The 17,713-nt window shown below is 49.5% G+C and overlaps 6 protein-coding genes across 6 annotated transcripts; 1 reads left to right on the top strand and 5 right to left on the bottom strand.

Annotated features, from left to right (window-relative positions):
- Positions 1–362: 362 nt before the first annotated feature.
- Positions 363–877, bottom strand: N7489_009550 (putative glyoxalase family protein; the record flags this gene model as incomplete). The annotated part of the gene is made up of 3 exons (XM_056715300.1): positions 363–439; positions 494–690; positions 744–877. 3 exons carry the CDS (start codon positions 875–877, stop codon positions 363–365), a joined length of 408 nt encoding a protein of 135 aa, XP_056562922.1.
- Positions 878–2,313: 1,436 nt separating this feature from the next.
- Positions 2,314–4,219, top strand: N7489_009549 (F-box protein; the record flags this gene model as incomplete). The annotated part of the gene is made up of 2 exons (XM_056715299.1): positions 2,314–3,780; positions 3,848–4,219. 2 exons carry the CDS (start codon positions 2,314–2,316, stop codon positions 4,217–4,219), a joined length of 1,839 nt encoding a protein of 612 aa, XP_056562921.1.
- A 661-nt stretch (positions 4,220–4,880) lies between these two features.
- Positions 4,881–5,669, bottom strand: N7489_009548 (uncharacterized protein; the record flags this gene model as incomplete). Its single annotated transcript, XM_056715298.1, has 3 exons — positions 4,881–4,949; positions 5,003–5,497; positions 5,547–5,669. The coding sequence occupies 3 exons, from the start codon at positions 5,667–5,669 to the stop codon at positions 4,881–4,883; spliced, it is 687 nt and encodes a 228-aa protein (XP_056562920.1).
- Positions 5,670–5,913: 244 nt separating this feature from the next.
- Positions 5,914–7,239, bottom strand: N7489_009547 (uncharacterized protein; the record flags this gene model as incomplete). The annotated part of the gene is made up of 1 exon (XM_056715297.1): positions 5,914–7,239. One exon carries the CDS (start codon positions 7,237–7,239, stop codon positions 5,914–5,916), a length of 1,326 nt encoding a protein of 441 aa, XP_056562919.1.
- A 606-nt stretch (positions 7,240–7,845) lies between these two features.
- N7489_009546 (uncharacterized protein) lies at positions 7,846–11,864 on the bottom strand (the record flags this gene model as incomplete). Its single annotated transcript, XM_056715296.1, has 2 exons — positions 7,846–8,333; positions 8,531–11,864. The coding sequence occupies 2 exons, from the start codon at positions 11,862–11,864 to the stop codon at positions 7,846–7,848; spliced, it is 3,822 nt and encodes a 1,273-aa protein (XP_056562918.1).
- Positions 11,865–12,375: 511 nt separating this feature from the next.
- Positions 12,376–16,987, bottom strand: N7489_009545 (E3 ubiquitin-protein ligase SSM4; the record flags this gene model as incomplete). Its single annotated transcript, XM_056715295.1, has 2 exons — positions 12,376–13,937; positions 13,996–16,987. The coding sequence occupies 2 exons, from the start codon at positions 16,985–16,987 to the stop codon at positions 12,376–12,378; spliced, it is 4,554 nt and encodes a 1,517-aa protein (XP_056562917.1).
- Positions 16,988–17,713: the final 726 nt, after the last annotated feature.

Genomic DNA, 17,713 nt, shown 5'->3' with positions numbered 1-17,713 from the left:
GTGGCTGTCTGTTTTGATTACTACTTTCCTTGGGAATGTGTGGGTTTTGAAAGAGGGGGGGTCATGAGGTTGTTGATTGTTCTTACCTTTGGGGTTTGATATTTGGGAGGGACATTGTTAGGGAGAGAAGGGATCGAGGGGAGGAGGTGGGGGATGTTGAGGTGACTGTTTAGAGAAATTGTATACAAGGCTTGATCTTATATATAGTCCAATATAATGATATAAAGCAATGCCAACCATAGACTCAAAAACAATGCATCCATATTATCTCCTCTGGGCGACTCCATTGGAATTGTTGATATTGGACCATCTCTCATTGATTCGGTCAAACCCATAAACTCGATTAAAACGAACAAAACTATTTACATAGTGAACTCAAGTAAGTTCCCACCAAAATCCCGAGCGAAGAACCGAGTAGGATACTCTTTCCCTTGAGTCCCTATAGCGCAATAATCAGCAAACAGTCACACTTGGTGTATCAGACATCTCTCACCAGAGTTAGTCTCGCCAGGCTTATCAGCAGCCATTGGAGCCGCGGGGCCACCCCTTAGATGATGGTTATAGATACTTGCTTTAATCTCTTCTAGTTCCTCACGGGAAGACAGCTTGAAGCAAGGGTGCCGGCTAGATTGGGGATCAGTCGCGCCGAAAGTAATATGCACTTGCTGTCCGCTGGAACCAATGTCGAACCTATGGTGGTATTAGAATTGTGTTTCTGTGAAATAGCTCGCTACGGCTCTCACCATAAGATCGTCCCCTTTTGGAGTTCCGGTACCGGGGCTGAGGTGAGGCCAAGGGTGGTTCCGTAGAACTCCTCGGCTTGTTCTAATGTATCCTGAGGGATTGTGAGGTTGATATGAGCAATTCCGGAGATCATGATGTAAGTAGGATGGGAGATATGTTGTGTTTGGGTTTGTGTTTGAGCAAGACGAGTCGGTATATATTCGAGCGCGGGAATCAGTTTCCGGGTCGGATGGAACAACAAATAGTCGGCAAATACACGATGTGGATGTCTTGTTAGATTACTGAATGATGCGATATTCATTGAAACCTTGGAAAAGTATCCGAATAAATTCCCGGTGGTAATTGTCCGGACTAAATAGGTTCAACGTTGCCCCTCATGGAGACTAAGCTAGGTCGGCTTTAGCCGACGCTCGGGGAGTTTTGCTTTCAGTCCTCGGTTTTTTATTTAAGACGTTATCCCAGCTATTCTCTTTGTGTTTTGCTACTGAAGAAATTCCCCAAGGCCATCCTCGTCCGGGGGACGTCGCCAAGGTTGCGTGTGAGTGCAGGCTATGTTTCACAGACATGGGTGACGCCGGAGTGAAGCAGTCCGATCGAACCGGATGCTTCACTTGATTTAAGGCGTATCCCTGAAATTCGAGGTGTGTAACTTGGGAAATATGAATGGTGGACATGCTGTTGTGGCAGGTTTCCTTAGTGTGTGACTCCTGGGCAAGATGAACATTATCATTCGATACAAGTTCCATGAGATTCATAGAGGACAATTTCGAGCAAATAGTCATCTATGATGATATCCGCTGTCTTCTCGGCAACCACATATAAGGTAGCTTGGATATGTGCCCCAACCTGCAATGGCATGATGTGAGCATGTACAACCCGCAGACCGTGGACCCCATGTTGCCGCCGCATTGGTATGCAATGTCTCTCACAACCATCGTCAGAGAAGCGGGCTCTTCAACAGCATCGAGGGTTAATCATGGTTTTCAATGAAGTAGGTCACGGCAAGCGAAATTAACATAGCAATGTTGACAAGAGGTAGCTCAAGTCAGACGGCCATCTTCTGCTACAAGAGCTCAGAGCCCAACTGGTAAGCACGTGAGCTTTCTAAACCTAGTTCTGTCATATTGGAAACCTCCAAGGCTTGGTACTTCATGACAGCTGCGGTGATGGAGACCAACTGCTACTGCGAACACTGCTTATGTAGTGTCTCTAGATGTTAATAAGAAAATCAGACAGCAATATAACAGCCAACAACGGTGTGATTCTTGAAATTGACTTCCTGACCCTAGAAGCTCTACCAAGGTATGATATGTGGTATGTCATCTGCTCCGCAACTAGGAAAAGTATATGAAGACCTAAGAGACGGTATATACATGCGTCTTTCCATAAATACCAACTCTGTCTCCTTTTCGTGACTCTGGACTTCGGGAGAGTATTTGTTGTGCCTCTCCACGGATTCAAAAATGGCTACGTCATCGCATATACGGTGGAGAACGACAAAATATTGTGAACCCCCACCTCTCTAACCTCTCTAATTTGCTTTCTGCAACAACTCTTATCTCTGAAAATATGACCGCCATCTCACCAATGGCGGACCCCCTCACCGTATTGCCCCCAGAGATTGTCCTGCAAATCTTGCACTTCACCCCCGTCTCCGCCCTTGCGTCCCTGACCGCGGCCTCTAAGGCTTGGCACCAATTTATCGACGTCACCCACCAAGACGCTATTTACACATCCGAAGCCAAAACCGCCCAGCCGATTGGAGGTAGCCGCGATTTCTCCTTCCTCTCCGATACCCACAGCTATGGCAAAGTATTCGAGGGCACAGAATCATGGAAAGACCTGTGCAAGCGCCAAACACTGCTGGCTCGCAATTGGGCCAAGCCGCATCCAGTCAGCCAGGAATCGGTCCTACAAATTGGCAATGATCCGGTTTGGCGATTCCGCGCCGACTTCAAGCGCCGCTTTTTCGTTTCCACTTCCCATGCTGGCGGGTTGAACGTCACTGATATGGACACGGGCCTTTTACTTTGGCAACTCCCTTCGGTGCTGGACACCGACGGAGACGGAGTTCGCCCACACGCACACTTGGAATATCAGGATGGAATGGCTGTGTTTGATAGTGAAGGAGACTCGCTCGAGGTCTGGCAGACGGACCATGAAGGTGCAAAGCGTGGAGAGTTCCGGCGCATCGCTACCTTGAACCATAATTGCCAGACGAGAGGGTTCCAATTGTCCTACTGGACTCTCTGCGTTGTTTCTAACGAGGGTCAGGGGTTCGTGTACGATATGACCCAGCGACCTCCTAAGTTGACAACACACCTGAAGATCGAGGGAGGTGGTATTGGCCATCTGGACCAAAGTGAAGACATCGTGATTTATTCCATGGGAGCAAAGGGCTATTTTGCCTACAATAAGGAGTCTGGTGCATTCTTAGGCACGTTGAAACCGTCGCCGGCGACAGAAAAGTACCACGTCCTTCCTCCCAAAGCCGCGTCTACTTCTACAAGTGCAGCACTAGCAGGCGCAGCGCGGATTGGCCCAACACCTCAACCCCTTCCACCCGGGGCTTTCCGAAAAGATTGTTTGGTACCCATTGAGGTCGCCAAAGGTCCACTATCGCCACCAGATGACCCAACTCATGTCCGGCATGGGGAGGATGAATGGGGAGCGGGAATGTTGAACGGCGATCTTTTCGTGGGCTTCTCTCGCGCTGGTCGTGTCTTTATATGCTCCGACTTCCGCAAGGCTCTCCGCGACGAAGCTAGTCTCGCGGCGAACAGCTCCGTTTTGGAATGCGAATCAGACGGGTCAAGCTTTGACCTTGGTGGCTGGTTATCGATCCGCAACCACCGTATAATGTTCGAAATTCAAGATCGGATCTATGTTGTCGCCCTTGACGACAACAACAAGGTTCAAAATGTGGAAAACCCTGCGCGTGCCTCGTACTCGCTGCTCACCAGCTCCGCGCCCCAGCTTGCTGTGCCGATTAGTTACATGGCGTTGGCTGATGATGCTATTATGACTACCTACACTGTGAGTTTCGTTCTGACCAAATATACGAAAGAAATACAAGCAGAACAGCTAACATCAGAAATCACAGACCCTCGGCTGGCGAGACTCCAATGTTCCAGGTGGTATACCTCCCCCGCAAGGCAGAGAGCTTCCTCGCGTCTTTCCTACGAAAGTCATCCGCATCCTCAGTCTGGCCCCTAACCTGTCCACCAAATCTTCATCTGCTTCCGGCGACACGGATAAGTCTTCAACGGCGGATAACGGGAGCCTTGGTGCTTCCGGTCCACATTTGCCATCTGCAGACGCCTGGCGCACACAGGCTGGGTTATTACAGCTTCTTAGCATGCTTGGCGAAGAGGTGGAGTCCGACCAGAGTGACGGTGAAGACGAATGGGAGAGTATGAATGAGGATGATGAGGAAGAAGAAGAAGAAGAAGAAGAAGAGGACGAGGAGAATTAGTACGAGCGCGCGCATATATTTACCGTTGATTAGCCCCGATACAAGGGACCTCACTGTTGGAGGTTTTGGGTTTTGTGCCTTGTCACCTCTGACACGGAGGATCATGCACTTCCCACCACTAATCTGCTGCAGCCCGTCATGCCATTGATGGCTTTTCTCTCAGGCGGTAGGTTGTAGCCTCCAGAAACTTGGAACTACGAAATAGACGGAAGAAAATGTGACCCCATGACACAGGCGATAGACAACCCAAAAGCCGTTCCAATTTCAATACAGCCCAAAACAACTTTTTTCGGGGAATAATATGTCGATTAGGAGGTCAACAGCAGTGAAAAGTAGAGGGAAACAGAGCATAGTCGAAGATACCTAGACATATATAGATACTTCCTATTAGGATTATAAAGATAGGAAAAGCACGGAAGCGTATATCTTTTTCTATAGTTCCATTATCCCAGCTGAGCTCCGTGACAGAGAACATTCACTAACAGGAACAGGTGAATGATTTTGGTGCACAATTCTGGATAAAATAATATCATTAAAAATTCAAATCGTCATTTCCTACCTGTAGAAGGTCTATGAAAATGAAAAAGGCCCAAGAGATCCATTCAGAATTGGCCATGATCATCATCTTTTCTCTCGGTGCAATGACATCTCCCAAGTCGTTTTACTCCACAAAGTATTCATAATAGTAAGAGGCTGTGCGGTTTATTCTGCCCTCTTTGAAATCTTGAGCCTGCAGAAGAGTGAGTTAAAGCCAAGGCGAGGCCGGGGATGGATTGAACCTACTAAAGCCACAATAAAATAATCCACCAACTCATTTTCTTCCTGAACCCATCTTTCTTGTCTCTGTGAAAGGGAGCCCTCAGCGAACGTTTGTGCAGAATCAAAATCAATCCAGAGTACTCTATCCTGTTTCCCTTGAGATATCATCATATTTCTCGGTTTGGCATCGCCATGGAGAACCCCAGCCTGGTGAATGTCATCGAGAACTTGACGGAACTTATCAAGATAATCCTTTGAAAAGTTGGATAGGCTTATTGGCTTCATGTTCGGAATATACTCGATGAGAATGGCGTTTGGCGGCAGGTTGTCCCCATGAAACATGTGCAGGCTCGGCCAGAGCGTTGGTTGTATTTTCGTAATTGTCCCATAAAAATCAGGAACAACCTCTCGCTCACATAAGCCATTTGCTTTCATCCGTTGATAAGCTGTGGATTCGCAGACGAAGAGATTCACTTCAAGATCCGAGGGATCGTAATCAGACGGCCCTCGATCATGGTACTTCAAAAGCATTTAGCTTAGACATCCAAAATAGACACAATGCACTTACTACTTTCATCACACAAATTCGTCCATGGAAAGCTACCTTGAAGACAGCGGAGTTCGCAGACTCCTGAAGCTTCTGGAAAAATATCAAATCCTCAGGATTCACTTCAGTAATCAAGTCAGCCATTGGTAATTGGGAAGCCATATTGAGTGAACAGCTCATGTTTAAAGAATGTAGAGATAAGTTCTTAGATCGTTGACATGCGAGGATGGTTTGAGGGGTCTAAATAAACAGGGTGTTGACATCTCTATCCTACCTACATATGTACCTAGGTAGGTATGGATAGAAAGTGACACTCGTATTGAAAACTGACTGCCAAGAGTGACTATCCCGAAAGGGTACTAGCAGCAGTATCTCCCGCAGCATGTGACTATTCGCCGAACTCCACAAAATCACCCTCCGTGTCCTCTGCCAGTTCTGTAGCTCTCTTCTTCCATGCTTTCAAAAATAGAGCCGGGTATTTACTTGCCTCCTTTGGCAACGCCTTCTGCGTAAGAAGATCAGACGCAGCAAGAAGATCAGACGCAGCAAGAAGATCAGACGCAGCAAGAAGATCAGACGCAGCAAGAAGATAGGCGCGCTCAAATGTATCCCATAACTTTTGTTCGAGTGTCCCCATAGCCGCTGGGTTGGGGAAATAGGGATCATTCGCTGTCACAGCAGTGACCATTTTATCACAGCAAGACTTCCAGCTCTTCTTGAGGCAAAGCTGTTCAGCCTTATCAAAGTCAAGCATCCAGAGATGCACCTGCCGTCTTTCGAAATCACCCGCAGGGATATCAAAGGGCGCCACGGTCTTGAAGTTCTCCACGATGGTAGGAAGTTCTCCATTTGTTGCCGCACTACCGAGTACGAATTCCATGTCCATACCGTCCAAGCAAGCCTTCCAGTGGATGGTAGCTAGCCCAATAGCCATCTCTTCAGAAAATTGGATAGCCTCTACCTCTAACTCGAGTTCCTCTATCTGATCGAGATAAAGAGGAAAGTTCTGAAGGCTGAGTGCTGGATTAGACAATTCTCTCTCTCCTCTTCGCTGTCCAAGGTATGGTCGTACCAGGCATGCCTTATTATCCGGGTCCTCGTGTGCCGATTCACGCATTGTCTTCGGGAAATAGAGATGGATAAGAGCTTCACGGCAAGGCTTAGGAAGCGGTAAGATCCGCTGGACTTGGAAAAGGTATCCAGTTTTTCGGGTATCCTTTGGGAATCGTCGCAGGTTCTCTCGCCACCAGTTTTCCAGGTCATTCTCACTAATCCAACCAGTCACTACAGGCACACGAGGGATTGAGACATTTGGGAATATTTCCTGAAGACAAGTCTTCGTCTCTGTGACTGCACGGCAGGCAATGTTGGTGAGGTTCGCATCGTTCCACAGTGCGGCCTTATCGCTGCCTTTTTTGTACGCTGACTCTGTTCCAGGAATCTCAAAGATCGTGCCGCATGTTCCCCGGCCGATGACAACAAGTGGAGTATTCTGAAAAAATTTTGCTCGCTCCATACGCTCTGCGAAGCTTCGGGAGGTCGATATAGTGGAGCGCACGCTCAGGGTCTGTCGCAGTGTGTCTTCGTCTTTTGCTAGATCCTCCGTAACTTCCAGCATTTCTTCAGTAGCACTGGCCAAACAAGCATCTATGGACAGTGCAGTATCGTAGGAGGCTACAGAGTCTCCGGGAATTTCGCGCCGATGAGAGGACATCGCTGTTGTTGTTGTTGTTGTTGATGTCGAGAAAGAAGAAAAACTATCCAGCTCCATAGTTAAGAGCACCAGGCCTACCTAATTAGGCTTAGCAGCCCTCGATTCTACAACCTTAATTTGTTTCCACAAGTGGTTAGGCTTATCCCCACGTGATATATATAGATATGGCTGTACTCTATAGTACTAGACTATGAAGATGGGAAATTTGAGCCTTCCTGACACGATATGAGGTGGCAGTTGCGAATGGTAATGGCAAACATCGCATCCTGGTTAAGGGTGACAATCATTGGTAAAATGAAAGATACGGTTGATATTCCGTGACGCCCACGGATCGGATTAACGCCAGCCTCGGGTGTATTCTCCCTAGCTGCATTGTGCCTAACTCAAGCCGAGCCATAACTAACATCCTTTGAATACATACGTAGTTCACGTGAAACAATTCTTATAGCGTAGCGTATAAAACTAAAATGGAACCAAAAGTCGCTCCATTATGGGTATCCTCAACGTCCATAAACATCAACATAATCATAAAACAAACCCAATATACCCAAATAAACCTGACATTGAATCTCAAAATATTATTCCCATATTCCAGATTTTCCAAAATCAAGCAAGTTGTCGCTCGATATTGCGGGGCCCAGCCAGAAGGGACGGCGGAATCGGAGGGACGGGGCCACTGTACACGGGCCCATGGGCTTCTCGGGAGCCGGGAGGGGGTGGAGGCGGAGGTGGAGGACGTCCGTAAGCCGGATGGTGGGCTTGAGGGTGAGGATAATGGTGGGGATATGGTGGTACAGGCGGACCGGGGGAACCTCCAGCTCCAAAAGTCAAACGACCAAAGTCCCCTGGCAGCCGCTGTGCCTGATAGCGGTATTGAGCGGCCTGCGGGGAGTTAGGGTCAACGTAACCCATAGATCGGCTCGGGTCGCCAGGGAGGGAGACGACAGAGGCGCGGAGCGTGCGTGCGATGTCATCGAAGGTGACTTCCATAGGGGAAATGTAGGTGGTATTGCTTTTTGCGGACCAGGCGAGAACATGGCCGCAGACACGGCCCGTGGGACGGTCGAAGACCCATGCGCCGGAGTCGCCAGGGGCTGTCGAATAAAGAGAGATTAGCTTCATGAAATGTTTACTCGATACGAGCCAATGTCTTAGGACAGAATGGTGCTGTATGTTTACCAGCTAAGAAAGACAACAAATGATGGGCGTGGATGAAAAACAACAACAAAAAGGGTATCTAATTAAGAGTCGTATAGACAAAAACATGGATCCGCTGAAGTGCACCTCTTACCTCCGAAGTTCCCGTTGACGCAAAAGCTGGTTGAGAATGAATGCCTTCCCTGGAGTTTGACCAATGTCATAGCTTTGGATATCTGCCCTGTTTGAAGTCCACTTGTGCGACCACAGCAATGAACTTGCAAGCCACCTAGCTCCTCCATCCGGGCCACCTGGTTCAGGAATATAGGTTGTGGCGGGATAGGGCGACCCGGACGAGCGATACTGGATCTGGTAGTATCCAGAATAGTGTTGCGAGGGTCCATGCGGGCTTCATCGACTTTGATGAGTGCCCAGTCAATCTCATGTTTCAGACCTTTCCGAGTCCAGCGCCGTACTCCAGATGATGCGTGGACATAACCTAGGGAGTGCGAGGCTAGATGCTCGTCATCGCGATCTTCTGGAGATGGAAAAAAGTCTTCATGTACATCGTCAATAGCTGGTTGGGTGACAAGCAGCCGAGGTTCTTCGCCGGGTTCAATGCCCGCAGTATCGCCGATAGACGCGGTGTCATCATCATCGTCATCGGGGCCAATGGAGTCATCATCTGATGAATCTTCATCTGAAAGCCAGAATTCATCATACCCAGACTCAAGGCCTTGTGACGGATCGTCTCCGTCCTCCATATCGGAAATTTCGAAATCGAAGTTCATGTCAGACGAGTCATCCTCTGGATAGTCATACCTGAATCCAGGATGTGGGATATTTGATGTATCACGGGGCCAATTACCCGCCGACCTGGAAGGGGCGTCTTGGTTGGACCCTGCGGGGCCACTGTCTTGGCCCTCATCTTCGCTAGGAGCTTCCAACATATGATGTACTGTTAAGCCATACGGTAAGCCATCGACGATGACGGCACCACCATATGAGACAGGGGGTAGGTGCTCTTCGTTCTGAAAAGCACCGATGGATGCTCCGCATAGAGGTCGTTGCTGGTGACATGGATTGAGCTCTCGCTGACGAAAGGGTGTATCATTGGATACATTCGGGCGGGCTTTGGCCGGTCTCCGGCGCCGGTTCCGAGGAACCTTGGAGCGTTCGATATCGCCACGGAGGACAATCAAATCCCAGTCATCCCGACCTAGAGCAAAATGCTTCTTGAGGGCCATTCGAACTTTCTTCACACTGGCGCAAGTAACACAAATCGTCGTTTTGGCACTTTCAGGCGATTCGCCAGTCATGATGAGGTTTACTCCACATGACTCGGAGGATTCCTTTAAGATCTTCTGAAGAAGGCGACTCACTCGAGGCATTATTTGGAAATTCCACTCTTGTAGGTGCTCGTCCGGTATTTCCATGTGCGGAAGCCTCTTAACGGTCCGTTTCTTTTGTGGCTTTTCAATGGGTTTGTCTTCATTCGCGGCACCCCATGCATCGGCTGGAATCGTGGGAAGCTTCTTGTCATAATTAGACATCTCGCGCTTCGATGACTTGTATGCCCTGACTTTATCCTCGATGGTGACGGGCTCGGGGGTGGGGACAAGGGCGAGTGGAAGGCAGTCGTCCAATTCTTCTGCCGAGGGCGCCGAGAAGATATCAATCCGGCAACATGACCACAGTATCTTGCATATTGTATACATGAAATTCATTGAAAAAGAGAAAGTGCCATCAGGGTCCGACAAGTCAAGTACCGGGTAGTGGTAAATTTGTGGGACACGGAGACTAAGGTCTGTCATCGGCTGTGTCGATAAATGGAAGTTGGGGGCATCAAGGCACAACTGAACGGCTTGAAGATAGGCACCACCGCACTTAGGGCCGAGCTTCTTAACATAAAGATCTTCCACTCGATGCTTGAACCACGAGCGGTCGTACTTCATCTTCCAAAGCCGCCCAACTGGTGCCCACAGGCCTATCTCTAATAGAATGAGGCCTAGCGAGTAAAGGTCATAGGCCCACGCGCCATCATCCTCAACACATCTCTTGTCCTCTGGGTGACGATACATTGCCGAAGACAACGGCTCAGGGGTTGGTCCATCCCCAGAGAACCGTGCCGGAGAGGTGAGATAAGGACGGCGAAGATCAGGCACAAGACCACTTTCATCATCGCTCGCATCACTTCGGCCCGGGAAGAAGATGACGTTGCTGCTGTTGATATTTCCATGAACGGCATTTTGACTTCTCAGGTGTAGAGCGGACATTAAGAGATCGTAAGCCAATCGAAAGCGAGTGTCGAGGTTCGGAACACGATTCTCCCGGTACTCCTCTGCTGAAGGAAGAAGAGCGACCAATGGCTTAGGCTTTAACTCCTTCAACAAGTCACTCGGATTTTGTAGGAACGGGAAGTAGTCGACCGGCATCTGATAAAGGAATGCATAGCGAGAATTCGAGTTATCAATGCAGTAGCCCAAAAATCGCATTAACCCCAAGTGTGAGATTCTGGCGTTCTGTAGCAACTGATCAAGAGACTGTTGGAGCTTTTCCAGTCGAGCACTCTTGTTATCCATTTTTGACTCCGCCAATATAGGCATAAACTCGACAAGCACGGAGACATGGGACTCTTTTGTGGAGGCGAGGAGATACGATGCCGTTGACTTCAGTCGTCCAATGGCTCGCGAGTTGGAAGATGCCGCAACGGGTTCATATGGAGGAGGGCTATTATCGTGCGCCGCTCCATATAGTTGCAGAGCTGAGCGATCAATGAGGAGATGGTTTAATGGCAAGAAAGGATTAGGGGAGTCACGGTGCGTGGTCGTGGGCGAGTAGGTGAATGTATCGAACATTTGCTTTGGGCTTTGTACTTTCTCCTTGGAATCGGAGAACGAACCGTGCGATGAATCGTAAGGTGAGGTGAGGTTAGGTCGTGGGCGGCGCGCGCTGTTCCTGCTGGATGACATGCTGGAAGCCATTGTCCGGCGGGAGCGCGAGAGATCATACAGAGTATCAATGCAGCCAGTGAGTTCATTCAAAATCTTGTTCGAGCGAGTTATATCTTCCTCCGTCCATTGCGTTTTAACAGGTCTGCTAGCGAGGGTATCCTTCGACGGTATATCGACTTTCCGTTCCTTGGAAGGAAGCATGGGCGCATCCACATGCTGGACTTGCTCAGCATCGTTGAGGAGTTCTTGGATCGATGACATGACACTCTCGACGACATCGCTGAAGCCTGCAGCAGTCAAAGATTCATCGATGTCGTTGGGCTGCGCGGCGCTTGCGTCGCTCCAATCAAGACCCCACGCCAGCAAGCGATCCCTCTGTTTCTGGAAACTCCCGTGGAGGGCGACGAGCTCAGGATCATCGAGGGCCTTTGAGGCTGTCGTAACACTCTCGCAGGACGTTTTCGTATCGGTATATAGCTTCGTGAGGCGCCGCTGGAGGAAGCCGCCTCCTCCTCCATGCCGGAGGACTGACATCTTGGCGATTGCGGAGGGGATCGATAAGAATGACAGGTACAGTATCAAGCATTAGACACAAGGCACTGCAGTGGTAGCGTTCAAGAGCACATAGTGAGAGTAGCTGAAAATCAAAGAATCCATTCGACTGGAGGAAAGGAATCGATAAAGACTTGCAAGAGCAGTTTCAATGGGTGCCTTGAGGATGGCGATGCAGGCCGATAACCACACAACGGTGCACCGGGGGAATCCTGTTGCCTAACCAATGAGCGACCACAAGAGAGGCCAATAGTGGGGCCACGGGGCAGGCAGCAGGCAATGAATGTTTATATTACGGTATTACCAGTACCACTTACGTACATATAAAATTCATGCCTCAGGCATGATCCTTAACGAGGGGCAGGATGAGAGATAGTAAATAATACTTCCAAGGTTGGATTCTAATGATCCATTTTGAGTTAAATGTACAATAGAGTAAGAAAAGTAAGAGAGTGCCATTGAGGCCAAAGTTATCACACATTCATCCATTTCGTCACCCTGTCATCACCCGCGACACACCGACATCCCGTGCTCGTTTCTCACTGAAATTGTGCAGTCTCTCTCCAATGAGATAGACTTCGTCACGGATATTGGTGCGCCAGACCGCCACTCGTCTCAACAGTAGATGTACCATCCATACAGACAGCACGACCAAGAGTGTAGTGGGATAAGCATAGCGATAAATATTAGGCTGCACTCCGATGTGGGAGTAGAAAATTGTCCAGCGCGCAATAAACCCAAATGACAAAGGCAAAGTGACAGCAGCTGCAGTGAAGAGAACAATCGGAAGAACAAGGGCACGTGTGGCAAGGCTCGCATTCGGCTTCAGCCAACCATCTTGGAAGACACTGTTGACCGCAGCTGCCACCCAGGAATGGGGCTGCCAGAAAGTCAACTTGATGGCCATCTGAACATACAACACTCCGAGCGCCCAGTCCTGAACGACATGAACAACATGCGACTCTCCATCGCCAAAGAGGGTGTGCGCTGGGATGAGAATGTATAGTTCAGTAAGCAGCGCGAAGAGTGACGGTAGAAGGATAATGGCAACTTGAGCCATGTACAAAAGTCGAGCAGCATGTAGCACGAGGTCTAGACCAGTCTGGGCTGCTTGACGGGGGGAACGAAGGTATGCGCCTGAATTCTCCCGCACGAAGTTGAGTGCGGTGCTGGAGTAGTATGCCAGGTAGGCAAGCGCACCGACCACACAGAGACCACTTGAAAATGCGTAGACGTCGTTCACCGGAGCCGGAGTAGAGGAGTAGGACCCGATGATCTTCCGACCAATTACCAAGGGAATAATAGTGATGCCTACCCCGGTGGTAGCGGCAAAAAGCCAGATTAGAAGAATAAAGGCAGCAATGCGAGTGCGGAAGGAAGGAGGGATGTAGACTTTGGTGAACATGTTGCTGGATCGGCCATGTAACCCATCAGCGAAATCGACCTTCCCATCAACACGTTCATTGTTCTCGGTGACCTCGAGGAAAACGTTGTTGCCTTTAGGAATGCGGACCTGGTCAGAGCCAGGGGCGCGCACGTATCGACCATCGCGCATGAAGTAGACGTCACGGTTTTCCCGCTCAGCTGCAGCCTGCTGATCATCTCCAACTACTGGGTGTTCCCAGTCACCCTCGCTTCTAGAGAGAATAGCCCACCAGGTCTTCCGGACGTGGTAGCCTTCTTCCTCCAGGTGTCTTTCCGGGAAGAAAAAGTTGCTGAGACGCAGGAAATGAGCACACTTGTGGAACCACCAGTCATATAAATCATGCAACCCATCTGAAGGTTTGAATGATTGGATGACTACAGGCAACACAAAGTTGTAGAATAGGAGATCAACTGGGAACTCGAGCATCGGGGCACTAGCCGACCAGTGAATCGGGAGGACACCATCGAGAGCAAAGTGCAAGCCCCAGACGACACCTCCTAGACAGACAATCACTAGCGCACCGTATACAAGGGCACTGAAACCGATCTTACGGAGCTGGGTAGTGATGCTGCGTTCGAGAACATCACGTATTGGGTGGAAAGTTGGGTCATCGGGGTCACGAATGAAGTCTAGAGTCAAGCAGTTAGCAAACCGATCAATGCCAGGCAAATCCACAACAGCACTTACAAAGCACACCGCTTCTCAAAATCTTTCTGCACATGGAAACAAATAGGGCAAAGTGGAACATGTAGCAAGTGCCAACAAACCAGTGCACGAAAAGCGAAGTGAGCGGAGATGCAGCAGTAAAAGCGACACGAGAGGCCACTGTAGCGTCGGAGAAGAGTGGGAGTAAAGCAAGATCAAGAAGACTGCCACAATACAAAGGGAAAACAATCATCTCAATACCGATGATGAGGATGACCTTCATAACTCCTCCGGCTTGTACCAGGACCTCAGCAAGAAGACCCTCCATCCTTTGTCCCCGATTGGCACCAGACAGCAGCCCTGCGATTCGCAGATAGAGAAGCCCTACCATGAACGCAAGCAAATAGCCCATGAATATAGCGATAACACGATCCTTTGAATCCCAAACCACCAGATCATAATCGACCGGCGCTGTGGCAGAAGCTGCCTTTGCTGCACTTGCGTTCAGAAACCTCGTTCCAGGCATCGAGAAAATCGATGATTTAGCGAAGGTGGTGAGTTGCTGTTGGGCTTGACCAATAGCATTCTTGAAATGGGAAAAATCAAGGTCCAAGGAAAGGGCATCGGGAACACCGAGAGTGACAAGTCGAAGTGGGAAGTCATGCAGGATAAACTTGAGAGTGGCAAAGACGGATTGGAACACAGCACCGAGTCGAGCTTGGTGTAATTTAAGCGCCTGGTGCGAGAGCACTGAGAACATGGGGATATCAGACTCATGGAAGACCAGGAATGCTTTGATCACCTTATTCAAGCGGTGACTGCTTGCGTCGATGAGGGAAAGGGATGCACTAGTGACGGACTTGTCCCGGGGAATCCATTCTCCCATAGGCAAAAGAGCACTGAAAGGGCTCAGTACAATCTTGAAAATGAGGCTGAACCAGTACATGAGATATCCCACGACACCAATAAGAGTATCAAGAGCGATGTCTGCGACGACTTCAAACGCGGCGATAGGAACACCGATGATGAGTTCGAGAGGGTTGGCTAACAACACTAGAGCAATTTTACCCCATAGGTACGGGAGCCAGATCCCGATGGCTACTGTGAACGCAATCAGAAGGGCACAGAAGACGCCGTTCTGGAAAAGCCCGAAAATGGGACCGTGCATGCCAATAAGGTCCATGATCCCTTCGAAGTCGTCCCCTTCGATTGCATCGATATCGTTAGGGTCCAGCCCAGCATCCGCGGCCGCGGCAGCATCAGCGGCAGCATCTGGTTGGATGTTTTCCATCCGATTCGGCAAGCGCACGAATGGGTCTTCCAAGGCCGGATTCTGAACAATATGTTCTTCATCTTCGGGAACTGGCTCTTCCGCATCACGCTCCACGGGTGTGATGTCTCCCCAAAACCATTCGAACAGTCGTTCAGTGATGCCCGGTGGAGGCCGATCATCCATTTGTACGTTGGGGACAGGAATGGCATTCTCTCTAGTCGGTGGCCCGTGATCCACGTTCTGGGCAGAAGGTCCGGCGTCTGCATTAGGCGGGTGATCCTCGACATTCCCATTTCCAAGATTACTAGCATCAGCGCCATCTAAGTCTTCTGGATTGTCGAGGTCGTGGGGACGTGTAGAAGGCCCTGCTGATGAATCCCGGTTTATGGTCGCTCCAGTGATGGCATTCACAATCCAGTCCAGATCATCCCCGTGAGCCTCTTCACGGAGAATGCGCAGCATTTCTTCATGGTTTCCATGAGTCCGGGCCACTAGGTCTCGGAAAGCCAGAGCACGAGCCGTAGGAGGGCCTTCCGGGTCGTTCCCACTGAAGTCTCGTAGTTCCGCTTCGGACCCAGGGGGGCCGTACTCAGAATCATTCGAGGACAGAGCTGGAGAGTGAGGAGCAAAATGAGGAAGGACGTCATTGTTCAACCCATGGGCTTCAGCGGGTTCATCGTTGACCTCATTTTCCGGGTGAGCGGGAATGGGTTCTGGTTGTCTAGGACCGCCTTGATTGAATCGATCATTTATCCGATCATTGTCATTTGCGATTAACCGAAGAGCAGCCTCGCGTTCTCCTTCCGCGATATTGACCATAGGTTGCTGCTGAACAACCCACTCACGAATGAGGAAGAGAAGAATGAACGCAACGACCACAAGGAGTGTGATAAGCTGTCCTTCTAATGTGTCCATTATCATGTTGTTTATTGTTGGATACGGTGTCAACGAGTTCAGGAACTTCACATCCGAAAGCCATGAGGGATACCGAGGTTTGGTTGAGCTGGTCGTGACGTTGTTTTGTCCGTTGCCTTGCCCAACGGTCGAAGTAAATGCAGGCATGAACAGAGTGGGTATCACCTTTTTAATTAGCGTGAGCATGAGCGGCTCGCCAGCTGCGAAATTGAGAATTGACGATCGTGCAGATGGTACAGCAGTAGTAGATGAGGTGGCAGCATTAGAAATTGTCGAAGTAATCGAGTCAGTTACCGCAGCACTGCCATTTGAGGACAGTTGCCCAAGACCATATTGGGCGGTTTGTGCGGCTTGGTTCCGAACGTTATCATTGGCAGACCACCGGCCATCAGCAAGCCAAAACAGTGCTCTCCAGATGGCGCGCATCGACCACGGTAGCCATCCTAGCCAGACGAATGCAACGAGAACAAATCTCAACCATGTCACCAAAGTCCGGAAGCATTGAATCAGGGCTTGCTTCGCAAACAGAGGTGCGGGAAGGCTCTGGGGCATGTTTGGGTCGTATAGTTTCGTGAATCGGAACGGCGTTTTGCAGAGCTCACAGTGTTTCTTCTGTGAGTGTGACAACCATTCAACAAGGCATACTTGGTGGACAAATTTGATACTACCGCTGCACTTGCACGGGTAAAACAGCGGTTCGTCTTCCGTTGCCTCGCCATGACATATCCGACAGGTATCCAGGTCGTCAAATCCCTTTTCCCTTTCGTCATAAGCCGGATCGTTCATTAGATCGGGAAACGCGGTGTTGTCCGCGTTGCTGCGGAATTGGTAGTCCATGGGTTCCATGATTCGTGAATCGCGCCAAGTTGACGGTGGTGGTTGATCAGATGTTCACCATGTTCCTAGTCAAGCGGGAATGGGAAAAGTTGTAAACATGCGGAAGGCTTGTGTTGGTGGGCAATCCGAGTTGAGCTGAATAGAATGATTAGTGAGGATAAAATCCAAACGCTTTTTATAGGAGTATCTACCTCACAGACGCAACCTGTAGATCATTGATGCTTGATTGTAACAAAGCAATTCAGCCTGCCCAGGTGGCCCAAGTAGCTGCCCGGGGCCATCCAATTCGCTGACTCAGCGGTGTGCGCTGGCAATACATTAAAATACAGCATTACACTGCTTGTGGAGGCGGTGATAGTGGGGTACTGTTGTATCTGCAGTACGGGTAGCCACCGATGACCTCACTGAGCTCTTAAGATCACATCCTTGATTATTGTGTCGTATGCAATCGCCTTGTGTCATTAATGTAATAAAATTGCACCTTGGTTCCTTTCTCATTAGACCTAAGAAGACTAACGCGTTCGACCTTTTCTTCCTCAAAACCAACAATTTTTTGAAATTGACCCAGCCTAGGTTGTAGGTATCTGACTGCGGCCCGTGAAAGTTGCTAGCGCCAAGACCGACGCGAGCATTCCGCCTACAGCAGCTAATTTGCTTTGATTCGTTCAGTCTCGAGCTCCGATATCGAAAAGCCATATATCCAACTGGGCTGTGAGCTTCTTTCCAATGCAGCGA

The sequence above is a fragment of the Penicillium chrysogenum genome (genome assembly GCF_028827035.1).
Source record: "Penicillium chrysogenum strain IBT 35668 chromosome Unknown utg000005l_segment0_segment0, whole genome shotgun sequence".
Classification (NCBI taxonomy): domain Eukaryota; kingdom Fungi; phylum Ascomycota; class Eurotiomycetes; order Eurotiales; family Aspergillaceae; genus Penicillium; species Penicillium chrysogenum.
This window is presented reverse-complemented; position numbering and strand designations above follow the sequence as displayed.